Source organism: Dendropsophus ebraccatus, chromosome 5 (genome assembly GCF_027789765.1).
Source record: "Dendropsophus ebraccatus isolate aDenEbr1 chromosome 5, aDenEbr1.pat, whole genome shotgun sequence".
Classification (NCBI taxonomy): Eukaryota; Metazoa; Chordata; class Amphibia; order Anura; family Hylidae; genus Dendropsophus; species Dendropsophus ebraccatus.
Window position 1 is genome coordinate 108043441 of NC_091458.1, and position 18073 is coordinate 108061513.

The following is an 18073-nucleotide window of genomic DNA, read 5'->3' on the forward strand; positions in this document are numbered from 1 at the left end:
GGCAGCACTCGAGTGACATCATTCTGGTGCTCAACACTACACAGAACCAGATGAATATTTATATGGAGGGGGGGGACAGATTGGGGCATTGAAGGTAATAGTCCTGCCCCCAGCACACCAAATGGGGTAGGCAGAAGCCATCAGTGATCGTCCTAGAGACTTGTGGTTTAGGTAGCAAGAAAATAATGTCAGGAAGCTTTAGGAGTAAAACGATAACGATAAGTAAATGTTAAAAAAAAAAAAGTTTATTGAAAAGTGCAGTTTTTCACAAACCAAGACACAAAAGCACAGAAGTCTTAACGACATAAAAATTCTAATGCAAATCGAACAGAATAAAAGTTTCAATTTCCAGCATTGAAACATCATTATTAGTGCAAACACAAAACATAACAGAAACTCACATATACAAAATTTTGGACAAATAACAAACCCTTAACAAAATGGAACAATAAGAAATGTTTGGCATGCCAGTACTGGATAAAAATGAGTTTTGGAAGTATTGTAGGCATCTCATCAGGATTGCTTCACACAAGTGATGCATGGTAAGAATGAGAGCTCATCCAGTGTGCTTTGGTAACTTAACAATACAGAATGTCAGTGGTGGCCACAAATCTGGGTTTTGACAAGTCAGAACCATTTGCCTCCTCCTCTTAGGATTAACCAGAAGTTAACCGTTTGACGTTATTTTTCCTTCAGTGACCTATTTAGCTTCATATCTAGGACAAGTAAGTTCTTGGTGCTTTCCGTAGGTTGTTAAAACACTTGCTGAGATAAATATTAGAATATATTGATTATCCTTGATGCTGTTCGCACTTTATCAATAGATTGTTCCCTTTCCTTTAGAGACAGCGAGATTTCCATTCATTCAGGACAACATGGGGGATTGCTGGCTCACTCCATTACTCTTGAGACTGTAGGGATTATTTTTAGCACTTTCTAACTTTGGCTTCAGTTCCCATGGTTTCTCAAAGAAATTGACCAAAGACTGCTCTGTCAAGAGCGATGCCACTATGTGTTCCAGAGAAACTACCCAGTCAGTTTCAGGCAATGGATGAGTTGGGGTACTGGTTGTCTCAGAGAAAACACAATCTTGGTCTGATGAGCAGGCACCGTTTTCTGAATCCACAAATTCATCAGAAGCACTACCTGAGCTTATGCTGCTGCTGCGCTGTCCAACCTCTCCAATCTGAAGTAAAAGCGTTGTGACTGTGGCAATGGCTTGATACAGATCAATTTCCTCTGGGTCATCGTGAAATAAACTGTACAAGGTTTTGCAGAACTGGATAAATTCCTTCTGAGAATTTAAATAAAGGAAAAGCACTTAGAAGCTTTACAACGAATATTAAACAGATATTTTGTTTCATATCGCATATCTACAGGGCTCATAGCTACTTTGCACAGATTCAAAATAAGTCTTCTATAAAATGTGACTCAATTCCTTACTTTTTTTCCCCTAAAATGTCAGCACCTCTAAAACACACAGCGTCTGACACAGTCTGTACGGCAATGTACATAACCAGTATGTATAAGCAGTGCCTCTAGGGAAGAAGCTCTCCATATGCATAGAGTCTAACAGAGTCAATACATATGAGCAATACTTATAGAGAAAGATAAATATGGAATGTAATATAGAGCCTGTACGGCAATGCATGACATTTCCATGCGCCAGCAATGTCTCTGGTGAGAATATACATAGATATTAAATCCATATGGCTCTAAACTAAAGGAGTCATATAAGCTCTGTGGACCTTTTTTACGTTTTGGATCCACTTCTGGTGTTGACTGAAAATACTATACATGTAAACCCAGCTTTACACATTGGTAGCTTTGTTGCAGATACTTCTGGGACTAAAAACGTGTTCTGTAGATCTGAATGAAATGGTTTTACATACTCTATTATGATGTAGGGAACAGTGGCAGAAATGCCTCTAACCAATACAAATAGGTTGCTATACTAACTAAGCACACAGGGAAATGAAGTATATAAAATTCCTCCTTATTGCACATATTTGCCAATTTTTTTTCCATTTTTTATTTCCATGCTAGGCTCTTTCCCAAAAAGCTTAAAAGGAATGGGAATACTCATTGGGTAGTGGTGACTGAAATTTATGGTGGAGACATAACTTCCAACAAGATGTTTCAGGGACAAAGAAGAAAATTTTTACCTGGGTCATTTTGGGTAGCTCTTTTTCTGTGCTTTTATCTTTCTCTCTTGCCAAGTCTTTAAGCATTTGTTTTAGTTGTTTTTGATAATCCTTGTCTCCACCTGTGGTCCAAAAAATAAATTAAGTATACACTCACATTCGTGTGTTTAGTGAAAATGCTGTAACTTCTCATGAACTAATCAACTGGAGAGAAAAAATGTGCACCATGAGAAGTCCAAAAGCAGGATGAGATAGGACAAAGGTGGCAGGGGAGTCCAGGGACTGAAGGTCTTGGCAATTTAGAAACCCTAGGGGTACCTGTAAAAGGCCATTGTGTCAATCACGTGAACAGAAGTTCTGGAGTAAAAAGAAGATGTAAAGTGTGATCCCACTTGCAGAGGGTCTGTTGTCCTTGGAGGGAGTACTGTGACAATTTAGAGCCTACTGAGAAGCTATTGGTCAATGAATGGTCAATGACTGAGAAGCTTTTGGTCAATGACTGGTGTGCCCAATGTAAGTATTGGGGAAAGATGTGATAACAGATGGAACATCTCTGCAGACTGTTCAGCCCAAGTGAAAAAGCTGGTGACCAAAACTAGCCTCCGCTTCAGGGTAGGCTGGTGAAGCTCATAGTACAGAATCCTGCCTAGCACAGAATTTGGATGGGCAGAGTTATGGCAGGGATAAAAGGGTAGTGGAGGCAAAAGACATGTCAAAAAGAGTTTCCTCCTGACAAGAATCTGGCAAAAATTGGCGAGCCTAGAATAAGCAATTATCGGGATTACCAAGGAAGGAAGAATCCTCCGTTCCTAGTAGATCAACCCTTTACACGCTGTGGTAAAATCGTGAACACAACCTGTAAAGAGTCTGCTAATCCATACTTACCCGGATGACACTGGTCTCTGGTCCGATGGGTCTCCATGGAATTTGGGAGCCTTGTGAAGGATAGATGTCTGGGTACCTGGCTATGTCTGCAGCATGGCCGGCTACACTGACTGCCAGCATAATGCTGACAGCTGAATACACTGCACTAGGTGACTAGTAAAGTGTATCATAGTAGTGATCTAATGATCAGAGTAAAAGTCCCCTTCTGGGACAAGAAAAAAAAACATTCATGTAAATATAATGATGATAACATAAAATAATATGCAAGAATAATGATGTAAATTACAAACTTGCTTTATTTCAAATCCCCTGTCAATTTAGAAAGTAATAATAACAGGTACTCTTTAAGGCCTACAATATGTGACAGGGGAAGTGGTTTATGGGTCTTATGTGTTTAAAAAAATTATGGGAACCGTATAGCGATGTGCCTCTATGGCAAATGTTTCTCCGCAAGATCCTCACCCACTGCAATGTTTCCTGACTCGCCCTCCGATACCGATGGGCAATCCCAAATTTTGTACTTCCTGATGGTGTGTTCTTATTTTTTCATATGCTGGGCGGACTGTGCCCGATTGTTGGTATTTTTGTACAATATGTAAAATGTTTAAATAAATTCTTTAAAAAAAATATATATATATGATGGGAACATAATTAACTTATTGGCTACTTATATTTTTTTTTTTTACATTTGTCATTAAAAATAGCCTGGCTCTCTGTTCCTGCTAGTTTAACATCTTGTATGCAGCAGTCAAATTGTGACTTCAGCATATAAGGAGTTTTGTTTGGCGACTTTACCCTATCAGCAACCCTGTAACATGATCGCTGGGTGCAGATGGGTTTCCATGGCAGGCAGGGGCCTTATGAAGGCTCTGGGTGTGCAAAGTAAGTGTGCCATGTCTCCAGCATGGACAGAGTACATTGCCTGTCAGCATTATTGCACAAGCTGAATAGAAGGAAAGCAAATAGGAGAACATCCCCAAAATTGTCTTTATTCCATTGATCAAACAAAAAGCCAGATGAAGTGGGTTTGCCAAGAATAGCTTATTTTTCTCGGTAAAGAAAATAATGAAACTTGTCAGAAGTTAATTTGAAATCAGATTGCAGGCCTCAAACGGACAGGGACTGAAGTGAGCGATGTCTATTAGTCTATAACCAGCCCAGTGTTATATGTTGGTGTTATCGAAGTGAATAACATGAAAAGTAACACATACTGTTTGGTTTTGTAAGCTTTAAAGGCCTGGTAGTGGATAACAGTGGCCCCTTGAGTGGTGATTGACAGTCGTGGTCATTCTCTGTAAGAGCTGTCAAAAAAAAAAACCACAGGGTAAAATGTAAAGTTTGACCAAACCAGCAAAAGGATAGACACATATACAGAAGTATAAAGCAACTATACAAGAGTGGTGCCCGATGCAAGCTATATATGCTGCTATATTGGAGTTTTCCCTTAAACATATATAATACAGCATTAAAATGTTTTTCTTCACTCGTTCAAGATCAAAACATAGCCATAACACTAATTTTTCCATAAACAGAACTCTATGGGGACCTGTCTTTTGCAGGACCATCTTTCCTTTACCATAAAATGTATGGGCAAATTAAAAATATATATTGTTTATATTTGTGGAGTAAAATGAAAAAAAAAAAAGAAAAAAAAAAGGCAATTTTGGTGTTTTTACCTGGAACACTTAAAACTGACATGTTACCTGTATTCTGTGGGTTTAATATGATAACTGCAATATGCAATTTATATAGCTCGTTTTATTTTACTACTTTAGAAAGTTAGCTTAAGGGTAGCTTCACACGTACCGACTCGCAGCGTTAATAACGCTGCGAGTCGGCTAGGTCCTGGCAGATCACTTTAACTACATACACACATCGGTCTGAACTACCACTGCGTGTATGTAATTCTGCCGGCCGCTTGACCCTTTCAGCTCCCGCTCTATATACATTACCTGTCCTCGCTGCACGGGGTCCCGGCGTACTGCTCTCCAGCCCGGTGAATCGGTGTGTTGCCCTGCCGCAGCCACTAATTGGCCGGGCGGGAGAGCAGTACGCCGGGACCCCGTGCAGCGAGGACAGGTAATGTATACAGAGCGGGAGCCGGGCGGCAGCTGAAGGGGTTAAGCGGCCGGCAGAATTACATACATGCAGCGGTCGTTCAGACCGCTGCGTGTATGTAGTGAAAGTGATCTGCCAGGACCTAGCCGACTCGCAGCGTTACGTGTGAAGCTACCGTAAAGCGACTCTGTGCCCACAATCTGACTCCCCAAACCACTTGTACCCTCAGATAGCTGCTTTTAATCCAAGATCTTTCCTGGGGTCCGTTTAGCAGGTGATGCAGTTATTCTCATAAAAAAACACTTTTTAAACTGGCAGCCCGTGCCCTACATTAGGCATTAGGAATGCTCCAGGCAGATTGTCTCCTATTCATCAGCTGTGTCAGTCCGGCACATGGTCTGGATCGTTAAGACACCCGTGCAAATGTTCAGTATGGAGAAAATTTTCCAGTGGCATTCCTAATGATGAAGAGGGTGGGGAGGAGGGACGGAGGGGTGGTGCAAAGTTAGGGCACAGAAAGTCTAAGTCACGCCCGTAGGGCATGGGGCTGTACGTTTAAAAGTTGTTTTTTAGGACAATAACTGCATCACCTGCCAAACGGACTGCAGGACAGATCTTGGATTAAAAGCAGCTATCCAAAGGTACAAGTGGTTTGGGAGGGCAGATTGTGGGTACAGAGTCGCTTTAAAGTTGCCCTATTCTGACCACTATAATTTTAGATGGGACTTTTTGTTTGTTTTCTTTCAAGGATGTGATGTAGCCAAAAATGAGCAATTCTGGATTTTGGTATTTTTTGTCACAAGGTTTACGATCAATAACATTAATTTTATTGCCATGTTAACCATTCGGCACACAAATCTGCACTGCAGACAAAGTAGGAACCTGTCAGACAACAAACGTAATGACCAGAAGATAGGTGGTTGCCATTTGCAGCGGGTGTCTGCTGCAGATAGCAGTCGTCACTTGCTGTGTATGGAGCAGGTTGAGGTCTTTAGTAGAGATTAGCGAACCTCGAGCATGCTGGAGTCCATCCGAACCCGAACGTTCAGCATTTGATTAGCGGTGGCTGCTGAAGTTGGATAAAGCCCTAAGGCTATATGGAAAACATGGATATAGTCATTGGCTGTATCTATGTTTTCCAGACAACCTTAGAGCTTTATCCAACTTCAGCAGCCCCAGCTAATCAAATGCCGAAAGTTCGGGTTCAGATGGACTCGAACCCGAACCCGGTTCGCTCATCTCTAGTCTTTAGCCCACTCCATACTCACTCCCAGGTGCCTATTTTGTTAATGTACATGGGGCAGTAAGGAAGGGATTAAACTGTAGCTCCAACAATGATCACAGCCAATTCTGCTAGTTTAAAGGTGATGACAGGAAAGCAGCCTGTCTGTTTTCTAGCCTACTGTATGACAATAGAAGTCCCCACTTTCCTGTCATCATTTTTAAAATCTTTGCAAGAGACACAGCCCTGATCATCACTGATCAGGTAAACCTTATTCAGGACCTGGTCATGTTTAAACAACAATATGTAATTTACATGACTTTTATTTTATGTGACTGCTTTTAAAAAATTAAAACCTTTAAAAAAAAAACTAAATGTGTTTTAAATTGCTCTATTCCCATCCTTATAATGCTTTTATCCTTTGGTCTATTGGGCTATGTGAGGAGTAATTTTTTGCACCATGATATGGAACCAAATATGTTTGTTTATGTATTTATTTATATAATGGGAAAAGGGTGGTGATTTTTTTATTAATAACACTTTTTTTTGTAACATTTAGTCCCCCTTGGGGACTTTCAGTATTACTGCAGTGATCTCCCATAGAGATCACTGCAGTATACTTAGTACAGCAATGATCGATCAAATCATGGCTGTATTAGTCTGGTCTGCAGCAGTCCAGACACATCGATTGCCGAGCTGGGATCCGCGTCAGTGTAACCCTGAGTCCCGGGGCGGTAAGCAGAAAGGGTCTCCGAATCCCACCTCCTGCATTAGGACGTAAATGTACTGACTGATGCGGGAAGGGGTTAAAAGCCAGATTGAAGTTTATGACTAAGAAATGCATTATCTTAATACTGTTTAAATTTCTTTACCTAAAAAAAAAAAAAAAAAATCAACATTTTCTATGGCGGCAGGTAGGATGGGTATGTCTAGGCATCATCTTTTATTTTTATTCAGACATCTTACCTGGTGGTATATGGAGTCTATATAATAACTTGATTTTTTCATTCATCTCACCATGATAAATAATGTCTAAAAAAACAATAAAATACAGGAATAAAATTGTTTCTTCTGTAACATTGGAGTTTTAGTCTGACACAACTATACCTAAAAACTGTATGACCCTTTCATAAAACAAAAAAAATTACCTAAACACCATGCAAATGACTTAAACTCAATAAGATGGTCCTGATTTTCATCCAGTAAACGGAACAGTCTTTCCGCTAAGACTTCTAGTTGAGAACTCCAGGGCCAGGGTGAGCACAATCTGAAGAGGGACACAAACTGTCGGCTATCAATCTTGTACTGTTCCGCATAGGGCCTACGTGGGTCATGGCGCTCAACAAGTGCTGAGATCCCTTCCCAGTAACAACTGATGAAATGCTCTCTCTGAAACACAGAGAAAATATAAAAAGAATTGAGAAGTGGTTTTATTCATTCAGGTTTATGCAACAGAATGCTCCAGGATTGCACATTGTAAAAATTAGCCACTATATCAAACCATTCTTGGTGATTTCAGAAAATCTTAGCAATCCTAATAAAAAAAAACTATACTGACTTCTGGTACTTGTTTTAATCTGGGTGTCTGCTACCGATTGAATAAACCAATGGAAACCGATGTGAATCTGTTTAGAGCAGTTTAGATTGGTAACAGAGCAAATGTATTGCTTGTCTGCATATACTCACACTATTACCATAACTTCTGTTTTGAATAAGAGAGGTGTGTTGGTTTTGTAAAGGACAGAGATGTACCCTTTTTTTCTAATGCAAAGAATAGTGCAGTATGGTTTTGCATGATTTAGAAACTACACAATACAGTTGCATCCTGTCACTTTTCTGCATGCTTTCACATGTAGTTTCCCTTTGGAGATCTATGAAATTCATGTCAAATCTGAACCAAAATTCTCATCAAAATCTGCAAGAATTTCTGGAGTGGATTCTGTGCAGATTTTGAAAAAAAGAATTTTCCATCTCTACAAATTGCTGTAGATACAAGCCCTTAGAGTGTACTGCATCTCTTACCTCTATGTACAGTAGTAGACCACACAGCATGGACATTAAAGGTCCGCATATACTTTATACATACTATGTGTCAGTATAAGTGTGTTAGGCTCTCACAAGACTCCACCAAGCAATGTTGTCGGCAAAGATAGCTTGACCCCTTTGTCTGGCAGAGCTGTCTGGCAGAAGCTTATCCCTTTCCATAAAGTACACAGTAACAGTCGGTTGTATGGAACGTTCATGTGTATGAGGACAAGAGAGATGACTGTCAGCCAATCGATAGTTTGCCTGAGAATTATTGAAGATGTATAGCCACCTTTACTGTTGCAGTTTGCTAGGCTGATAAGTAAACCGGAGGAGCCACATGGAGGAGTGACATAGGGATAGTGACTTTACATTTACACACTCAATGCACCTAAACCTTACCTTAAACATGTCAAACAGGTCTTCTAAATCTTCATGAAGAAAAGATACATCCGGTGCAACAACTCTGAGCTAAAAATTAAACAGAGGTCACTAGTGAGATTTAGAGGAATATGCATTTCATGTTTACGTTTTATTGGTTTCTGTTTGTTTTTTTATTGTTTGTTTTTGTATATATTGCGGTTCGATTTTTTTATTTTATTTTGTAAGTCAATGCAAGATGAATTCTGCTGTACAGCAACACAGCAGAATCAGCTTTAGGCTAATAATTTTGCGGAGTATAAAATATATACATTAAACATAAACATATATATGATAACATACAACATAACATAAGTAATGAAAAAACCCAGTCTCAGCAAGAAATGAGTCGAAATTCTAAAATGCCAGAAAACAGACATAGGTGTCCACTGTCAAAAACAGTGGACACCTACAGTATGGACACTATCTAGCATGTCAATATTCTCATATTGAAATCATGACATAACTCTGATCAGAGAGAAATTATTAGTTCTATGGCGCTCTACATAAGAAAGTGGGTTTACATAAATAAAACATATGAGAAGAAACAGGTACAAAAAAAATAAATTAGCGACAGAATAGTATGACAGGCAAGAGGACCTTGCCTGCAAGGGTTTACAGTTCTATGCTGACATAAAAAATACCAGCACTACCATTGGAAAAGAAAATGGATATGGTTAACCATTGCCTATTATTAGCTAGAGATTTGTTTTATAACCCTCAATGAAAATTAACTATTCGTTTATTTTGCAAATCCCATGAATTACAACCCCAAAACAAACAGATTATAGTCTATGGTTCCCAGATGTCTGGTATCAGAGAAACCATAGATTAAACTGTTCTATATTGTATCGTTCCCATTAGAAATCATAGGCCCCAGAATTGCATGGCAATATTTCAAATAACCTCCATGCCATTGTACTGCAATAATATTGCAGGTTTGGCTCAGCTGTATGTGCTAAATCGGAGATTTGGAGCAAATTACAAGTTATACTATAAACCCTCCATAAGGTACTCACAACATTTTGTTTTGTAGTCTCCTCATGGCTCTGAAGAACACGGATCCTATGTTTACATCGTAAGTGTTCAATGTGTTCCACAGAGCTGTTGCCAAATTTCTGGAATGATATATGGCAAATTCAATTTTACTCATGGTAGCAGCGTAATGAAAAAAAAACACATCAAAATACAAATGACTGAACCATACAGAACTACATAATAGCACTAAATAAGAGTTAGATGATGCTATAACTAGAACACTTAGTCCAGTACATTTATTGTCTATTATTTCAGCCTTTAAATTACATACCTCATAGGAATCCCGTATTAAATCTGCAATGTCAGTAACCGGGTAAAGTTCCTGTTCATTATTCAATAAACTGTGCAAGTTTCCAGTCTGCGGCAGAGGGCTGTCCTCATTCCTGACATGCTCTAAAAATCTATTCATAGGAACATTCTTCATTAGTAATTGCATTTCCAGAGAAGGAATATACATTGAAGCAGTAAAACAATACTATCAGTATAGAATGTGTCTAGTAATGCACAGTCCTAAAGTATTCCTGAGTATTCTGAACATAGCATAAAATATAATATAGAGGGGAGGAGGGACTCATTGACCACCAGGTAACATGCCTTATCTTTGGATTGTACCATCAGGAATTTGGACACTACCCTTATTCATTGCCTACATATGCTATGAGGAGTAGGGATTATCCATAGATGCACTGGCCACTTTATTTCATGCTGGCTACTACCAACCATATGTACTTGGAGGGATAGGGATTAACCCTCTGTGCACTGGCCACTTTTTCCTCAGTTTGTTGCTAAATCTTCCTGCAATTGACTGCTTGTTGGGTGGCATGTCTGCAACAATATTTAGTGAATCTGGTGGTTTCTTTTGATCATCCTACATCATGTATGTGCACATTTTAATCATGCTATGATAGTGTATTTTTTATGCTGTGAAATTCTATTAAGTTGCTGATATTTTAGTGGTTAAGTATATAGTGGTGCTTACCTTCTTAGGCAGCCATTGACAATATTGTAGACCACAGCTGCATTATTATAATATAGCATTGCTAGATTACACAATACAAATTAAGTGAGAACAAAATAGCCAACCTGCTCAGAATCATAAGTGCCTGTCCATCATCCTTACTGCTGCACAGTTCCACTGCTGTTACATCCAGAACCGCCAGTCCTATCTGGAAAATGGCTCTAATTCCATCAAAGAAGAAGCAGTCCACAACATTGACAGCACTCTGCAGAGGCATAATGCTGATGAACAGTGTGAGGAACCATGACAAGGATATGGAAGCCAGGGTGGAAAGGTCAGTGATGTGCTCAGCCAGCTCGGGAAGCCGCTCATGGATGAGTTCTTCAAAAACAGACTGATCAACCTGGGCCCCTGACAAGAATATTACAAGGAAGTAAGAAGACCAATACAACTTGAAATCTAACATTTGACATTTCTGTACCTGGACACCGGTGTCTGTAGCAGATTAAAGTGGTATTCTGGAGAAATAAACTTATTTTTTTTTTTTTAAATTTTCATAGAGTTATACAGTATTTTGTTTCATAAACTGGCAGCAGTTATTGGGTGACAGGGTCCCTCTGCTACCACCAGTGAGTGTGTAGGGAAGGCTTTAGAACCATCAGATAAATTGATAAAGCAGCTGCATGCTAATATGCATTAGAAGAGATATCAGAAGAGGCTCAGCATTACCAATGCTGCATGCAGCTGCGCTAATAATCTGTAACTGTGATTCAACCAGGGCTTCTAAGGTCCTGCAGTTCTCCACACAGCAACTGGTTGCAGCAGAGTAGAGTTATCAAAACATGCCATCTAAAATGTATGAGCAGCTCTAGGCCTTGTTCACATGTTCAAGATATGATGATGATTTAGGCAATAATTCTGAGCTTAAAGGGGTAGTGCGGCGCTAAGAAATTATTCACAGAATAACACACATTACAAAGTTATACAACTTTGTAATGTATGTTATGCCTGTGAATCGCCCCCTTCCCTGTGTCCCCCCACCCCCGCACGTGTACCCGGAAGTGTGGTGCATTATACATACCTGTCACGTGCCGTCCCCCGTCCCGAGTGTCGGCTGATGACGCGGCAGAGGGCGGCCGGCACTCGGGACGATCGGAGAGCTTCGGCCGGCCGTCCGAAGATGACGTCGTGGCAAAGAAGATCGGGGATGGGGGACGGCACGTGACAGGTATGTATAATGCACCACACTTCCGGGTACACGTGCGGGGACACAGGGAAGGGGGCGATTCACAGACATAACATACATTACAAAGTTGTATAACTTTGTAATGTGTGTTATTCTGTGAATAATTTCTTAGCGCCGCACTACCCCTTCAAGGCCCTATATACCCATCCGCAATTCTGTCCACAATTGCAGACTAAAAATAGGGTCAATGTATTTCAATGGCCCCATTCAGACATCCGTAGGTGTGTACAAGGCTGTGGTCAGTACCTCAAAAAAAAAAAAAAAAAAGGAGGGCCCTAGTGCAGACTGAAATTCCTCTACGGACACACCAATAGAACCCTATAGGATCCGTGATCCACAAATAGTGACCAGATTTTAATTAACCACACTTTTTCATTTTTGTGGATCAGCAAAAAATATGGATGCAACACAGATGAAAATTTGCAGACTGCTGATGAAAAATAGCGGACTCAAATTTGCGGAGTGAAAAATATACTGATGTGTGAATAGACCCTAAGGGTACTATTACACGGAACGGTAATTGTCCCTAATTGACCGACTATTGCTCAGTGTAATAAATACAACGATCAGCCAATGACAACGATCGGCTGATCGTTGATATAGGTTTGAACCTATAATTGTCGGGCGCGGACCGCGCATCGCAACATGTAAGAGCGGTGCACGGCCGGCGGCTGACGATATACATTACCTATCCATGCTGCAGGGCTCCTCTTGCGGTCTTCTTCTCCCTGGGTCCCGCGCGCTCCAGCTTTAGAGCGGCCTGTCTGAGCTGACAGGCCGCTCAGCCAATCAGCTGAGACAGGCCGCTCTGAAGCTGGAGCGCGTGGGACCCGGGGAAAAAACCGCAAGAGGAGCCCTGCAGCATGGATAGGTAATGTATGAAGTTAAGTAAGGGCTGCAAGGACATCGGTAACAATGTCCCTACAGCCTTTGTTAAACGTTAATTGAGCCGTGTAATAGGCCCAGTAAATGAGCGCTGATCTAGCAGATCGGCAGTCGTTTACAGTTATTATCGGGCCTCCATTGGCCCGTGTAATAACACCCTAAGTCCTCCTCAAATCCTATACAAGCGAACAGAGTTAAAAAAAAAAAAAAAAAAAAGTCTGTGCCATTTGTTTGTCTGTGTCGTGGCAAAGTCCAGAGGAAAAGGGTGTCAGATTAGCCCCACTAAATCATAACTGATTTACTTCTCAATGAAATCTGCCAGCACAACTACTACACATAAGAACATGTGAACACAGCCTGTAGTATGTTGAAAGGGCTAGGACAGAATAGGGGTAGATTTCTATTTCTCAGAGCCTGTCCTCCCACGTTATCTGAAGTGCTTCTAGTTATAAAGTGAGTAATTGGTGCAAGGCTTCCTTCACACACTCTATTTTGCATTTTTTTAGCTTGAAAAAGTCCACAAAAATTAAGTCCTGTGACTTTTCTAAACAAGCGTCAGCCTTTCTTTATCCATATGGTGGCAGTATTTCTCTTCTACTAGACCTAATGCATTCAAATAAACTACAATACTCTTCTTCAACACAAGATGGCAGAAATCAAATGCAATACAAGCAATAGACTCACCCAAAACCCTATGATTGAAATAATCTGGAAGCATCCTTTCACATACTGCAACCAACAACCAAAATGCCTCTTCTTCCTTGGCATAAAGTAGTAAGACTGAAGTGAGAATATTCATGGACTATTTCAAGAAAAGAAAAAAAAAAAAGCATGTGCCAGATAGGTAAAGTGCTGCAGAATCTGTGTACGCTATACAAATAAAAAAATGTAATATTGCCCAGATGTTGCTGAAAGTCTATGCTATACACTACCTGGCAGTATCCTATTTTAGGATTTCTGTAGGCGTAAGCAGTGAGTACTCTCCTCAGTGCCGCAATGCCAGTTTCATTTTGGAAGGCCGGATGCTCGGGTAGTGAACGGTGCAGATCACGCTCTATCTCTTCTGTCACCAAACAGCTCTTACCCATTGACTCATCGACCAGTCTGTTGTAGTAACCTGGATGAGTGGCCAGGTCCGTCACTGCATCTGCATGTAAGGAAATTATGTAGAAGTAAGGCTTTCAGCCAAAAGGGTAAGGAGGAATAATGCTATGTAAAACAGACATTCATATTTTCTCTAACATATAAAATGCATATAGACAGTTTTATGTGCTCTAGGTCCATGTCCTCCACTGGTGTGGCAGTATGTTTTAAGCCAGCAAAGCACAGAGAGAGAGATGGGCAAGTCAGTTGCTGTTTTATTTTTATAAATACCTTTTCAATACAAACTTTATTGACTACCTGAAAAGATGAGCCACAGTTCTCCACGCAGGGATTCAGGGATTCCCATTGCAACAAGCTTACGGATTTTCTCTGTGCGAAACATACAAACTGTCCTCCCATACTCCGAAAAATGGTCCGTCCACAGGCGTTCTTTTATCTGTTCTCGCGTCTGTAACAAAGCACAGCAACATCAGAAACCCAAATGGAAGAAAGCTCACTCTAGTATGGATGTCTTCAGTGACGAGAAACAAGAAAAATATCTGTCAACCAAATGCCAAGGCAACAAATGATTGTGGCCAAACTGAACTCCAACATGGCCGATCCTTGTGGGGAGTAGGGGGTACTTGTGTATACTGCAGAGGATGACACAAAGGTGTTATCCAGGATTAGAAAAAGCAAAGCTACTTTGTGGCACAAACAGCACCACCCCTGTTCCCAGGTTGTGTGTGGTATTACAATTCAGCTCCATTCACTTCAATAGAACTGAGTGGTGCTGTTTCTTGAAGAAAGTAGCCATGTTCTTCTAAGCCTGGATAATCTCTTTAAAATCCACAAAATAAGCAAGACAAGAAAAAGTTGAAAAAAGCACAGCCAAGACATGTTGTCATGGGGACATGGGAAATAAGTAGCTTTAGTCCCCTCTCTCTTAGTCAAAGTACAAAAATAAAGTACAAATAAGTAACATTTAAAAAAAAAATCTAAATAACCCATTCTCATCCAGTAACATCGTATTGTGTGTTTGTGTATATTCTAGCAGGTAGGTTAAAAATGTAAAAATGTTTCTGCATTTTCAGAGATAAATGGGAAATACAAAAATAAAAACTCTTGACAGAAGGCCTTCACTGTATATAAAGAGGTACTCCAGAGGAAGAAATGTTTATAAATCAACATGCCCTTTAATGTGTTGTTAGAAGATCCCTATAACAAATTAGATCATCACAGGGTGTATCACAGCTGGAACCCTTAGTGATCAGCTAGATGGAAGGTGGCAGCAAGTCACCAGAGGGAAGATACAGCATTACATAACAGAGTCCTCACTAAAACTACTGGGGTGCACCAACATGCCAGTAATGCTCTTTGCAGTTTTGGATAACATAAGATTACAAATAAATGCTATAGGGGGGAATTTATCAAAAGCAGTGTTTTATGCCATTCTTACGAAAAACTCCAAAAGCGCAAGTGCTATAGATTTGTATTAAATACTTCTATTAAAAAAATCTCCAGTCTTTGAGTACTTATCAGCTGCTGTATGTCCTGCAGGATGTGGTGTATTCTTTAAAGTCTGACATAATGCTCTCTTCTGCCACCTCTGTCCATGACAGGAACTGTACAGAGCAGTAGCTGATAAGTATTGGAAGATTTTTTTAATAGAAGTAAAATACAGATCTCTTATAAAAGAGAAATTATTATTTGAAATGACGATATTAGGAGAGAAGGGAAACGTGGAGTGAACAGGAGACTAATAAATGTGGTGCTTTTTAAGGCTAGTTTGGTTATTTTGAGACATTGGTTGGGCAAGAAAAGTCCAACTGTAAAGGAGTGGGAAAACCAGGTAGATAGAATTAACATACTGGAAAAGCTATTGTCAAGGGTGAGGGGAGGAGTGAAGCAAGGTTTGCTAAAGACTGGAGTAATTGGTGATATACAAGTTTCAAAGTAATGTGGATATTAGGAGGAAGTATTATGTAAGGTTATTATTTATTTATTTTGCTGCCCGGCCTAGGTTACAGGAGGGAATGGGGATTATTATTTTATGGTATAATATCTGAAATGCACAAGGAAAGGAAAAAAAACAATATAATCGGGAGCGGAACTGTTCTGCCAGTAGGAATCTCAGAAGTCAGCAATCACAACTTACACTTGGTGAGTGGTGAAAATGTTCACCACTCACTAGATGTATACGCCCAAAACAGTTTCCACATGCAGATCCGCTGCAATCCTCCCGGACAGGCTCAAGGTCTCCCAGTATTGAAGATATCAGCTCTCCATTTTTCTCTTTTGTGCAAATATTTTATGGTATGTAAATTTTGGGATTTTATGCATTTATGTACAAAGAAAAAAATAATAATAATAAAAAAAAGATCTCTGGTACCAGTTGATTTGAAAGAAGAAAAAAAAAAAAAATCACTGGAGTACCCTTTAAAGAGACACGTCTCTCAATAAATCCTGGACATTTGAAGCTGCCTTAGGAACCTATACCATCTCTGAGCTGAAAAAGTTTTAACTACAATTTATGCCTGTGCTGTGCGCCACCTTCCTGCCCAGTGGCCTGTGCAGCCATTGATAAATTAAATAAAGTTATAAAGGGTATAGCCAAGACTAGAATATCTATAAATGTTCACTAAACATTATGGTTAACTCAAAAAAAGAGAAAATGCAGAAAGCTAAACATTTACTAAATGACAAACCGTGTAACTTCCAGTGTGAGTGGGTTATTGTGAACATTCTGCATTGTGCCACATTCCTGACCCACATGGTGTACACACACACTGCTCCCACCACACAACAATTGTGGCAAGAGGATCAGCATGGTTTAAGAAAGATACTGCTCAAAATAATGGTGCGTTTACACAGAGATTTATCTGACAGTTCTTTGAAGCCAAAGCCAGGAACAGACTATACACAAGGAACAGGTCATAAAGGAAAGACTGACATTTCTCCTCTTTTCAAATCCATTCCTGGCTTTGGCTTAAAAAATCTGTCAGATAAATCCTTCTGTATAAATGCACCATTAGAGACTGTCTATTGTGAAACAAAAACAAATGCAAGAATGGCAACTACACCACAATTTCTCTGCCTTCATTAAGAGTAGACAGGTGCCGAATTATTGGATATCCTGAATTACGGAATGGCTACAGAAAAACATATAAATCTGATGTGTAAAGGGTAGAGAACCTTCACAAAGAAAGCTCAAAAGAAAATGTAAAGACACAGTCCTCAAGCAGCAGGAGATGTAAATGCCAGATGAAAGACATATCAAAGTTAAATTAGTTGGGGTCTGGCAGTGGCATAGAGTACTATTACACGGAACGATAATTGCCCGAAACGTTCTGTGTAATAAACACATACTCTTCCTCATGTCTTTGATGTATTGTTATTACAGCCTGCAGCTAAGCGATACTGTTAATTACATTATCCTAGAGGAACAGCAGATTATGCAGTGACTCGGTTTTTTTTAATGGAACCATTTTTGCGAGTTCCTGGAGCCTTGTACCCCCACATCCTTGGAGTCTGAGGTTACACAGTGCCATTCCACACCACAACACAGATTGCTTGTTCTGGCTGTAATACTATGTATAGTGCTATGCCTAGTGCCAGTCCCAAGAAGCCAAGCAGGATTTCAAAGACCACCAAAGAGTCTGTGTCATGAATTGTCCTTTCGGACCCTGCCCTCGTTATAACATAACACACAGTTCACTCCATACCTGCGGTCATCAAGGTGGTTGTCCCCTCATTAAAAGGGTGTTCCAATTTATAATACTTATCTTCTATCTACAGGATAAGGGAAAAGTGTCTAATCCCATCTGCAAACTTGGGAACAAGCACCACAGTACAGCACCCAACCACCTCCAGCAGCTCTCACAGAAAATGAATGAAGCATGACTGATGCTCTATTCCAATAGAAGACTTAAAATGGGTTTTCCACAGGATAGCTTACCAGTCAATGATTATCGGAGTGCCAACACCCTCACCGATCAGCTGTTCAGAGCCCACACTGCCATAAGCAATAATGGTATTTTTCATTAAATGTTTTACAGTCAAACAATAAAAGGTTCACTTTGTGGGCAGTTCCTCTTTTATGTGGACAG

At 40.1% G+C, this 18073-nt stretch overlaps 1 protein-coding gene across 2 annotated transcripts in view; it reads right to left on the reverse strand.

The window, feature by feature from the left end:
* Positions 1-262: 262 nt before the first annotated feature.
* The window catches only part of TBC1D8 (TBC1 domain family member 8), a 72318-nt gene continuing 54507 nt past the window's right edge, over positions 263-18073 (reverse strand). For both annotated transcript variants that reach the window (XM_069970970.1, XM_069970969.1), the window contains 12 exons: positions 14283-14433; positions 13814-14028; positions 13566-13683; positions 10876-11161; positions 10064-10193; positions 9774-9872; positions 8737-8805; positions 7458-7698; positions 7276-7341; positions 4241-4330; positions 2166-2266; positions 263-1294 (listed from right to left, as the gene is read on the reverse strand). In XM_069970970.1, coding sequence (XP_069827071.1) covers positions 866-1294; positions 2166-2266; positions 4241-4330; positions 7276-7341; positions 7458-7698; positions 8737-8805; positions 9774-9872; positions 10064-10193; positions 10876-11161; positions 13566-13683; positions 13814-14028; positions 14283-14433 — 1995 coding nt within the window. In that variant the 3' untranslated portion in view covers positions 263-865. The remainder of the gene's footprint in view (positions 1295-2165; positions 2267-4240; positions 4331-7275; positions 7342-7457; positions 7699-8736; positions 8806-9773; positions 9873-10063; positions 10194-10875; positions 11162-13565; positions 13684-13813; positions 14029-14282; positions 14434-18073) is intronic.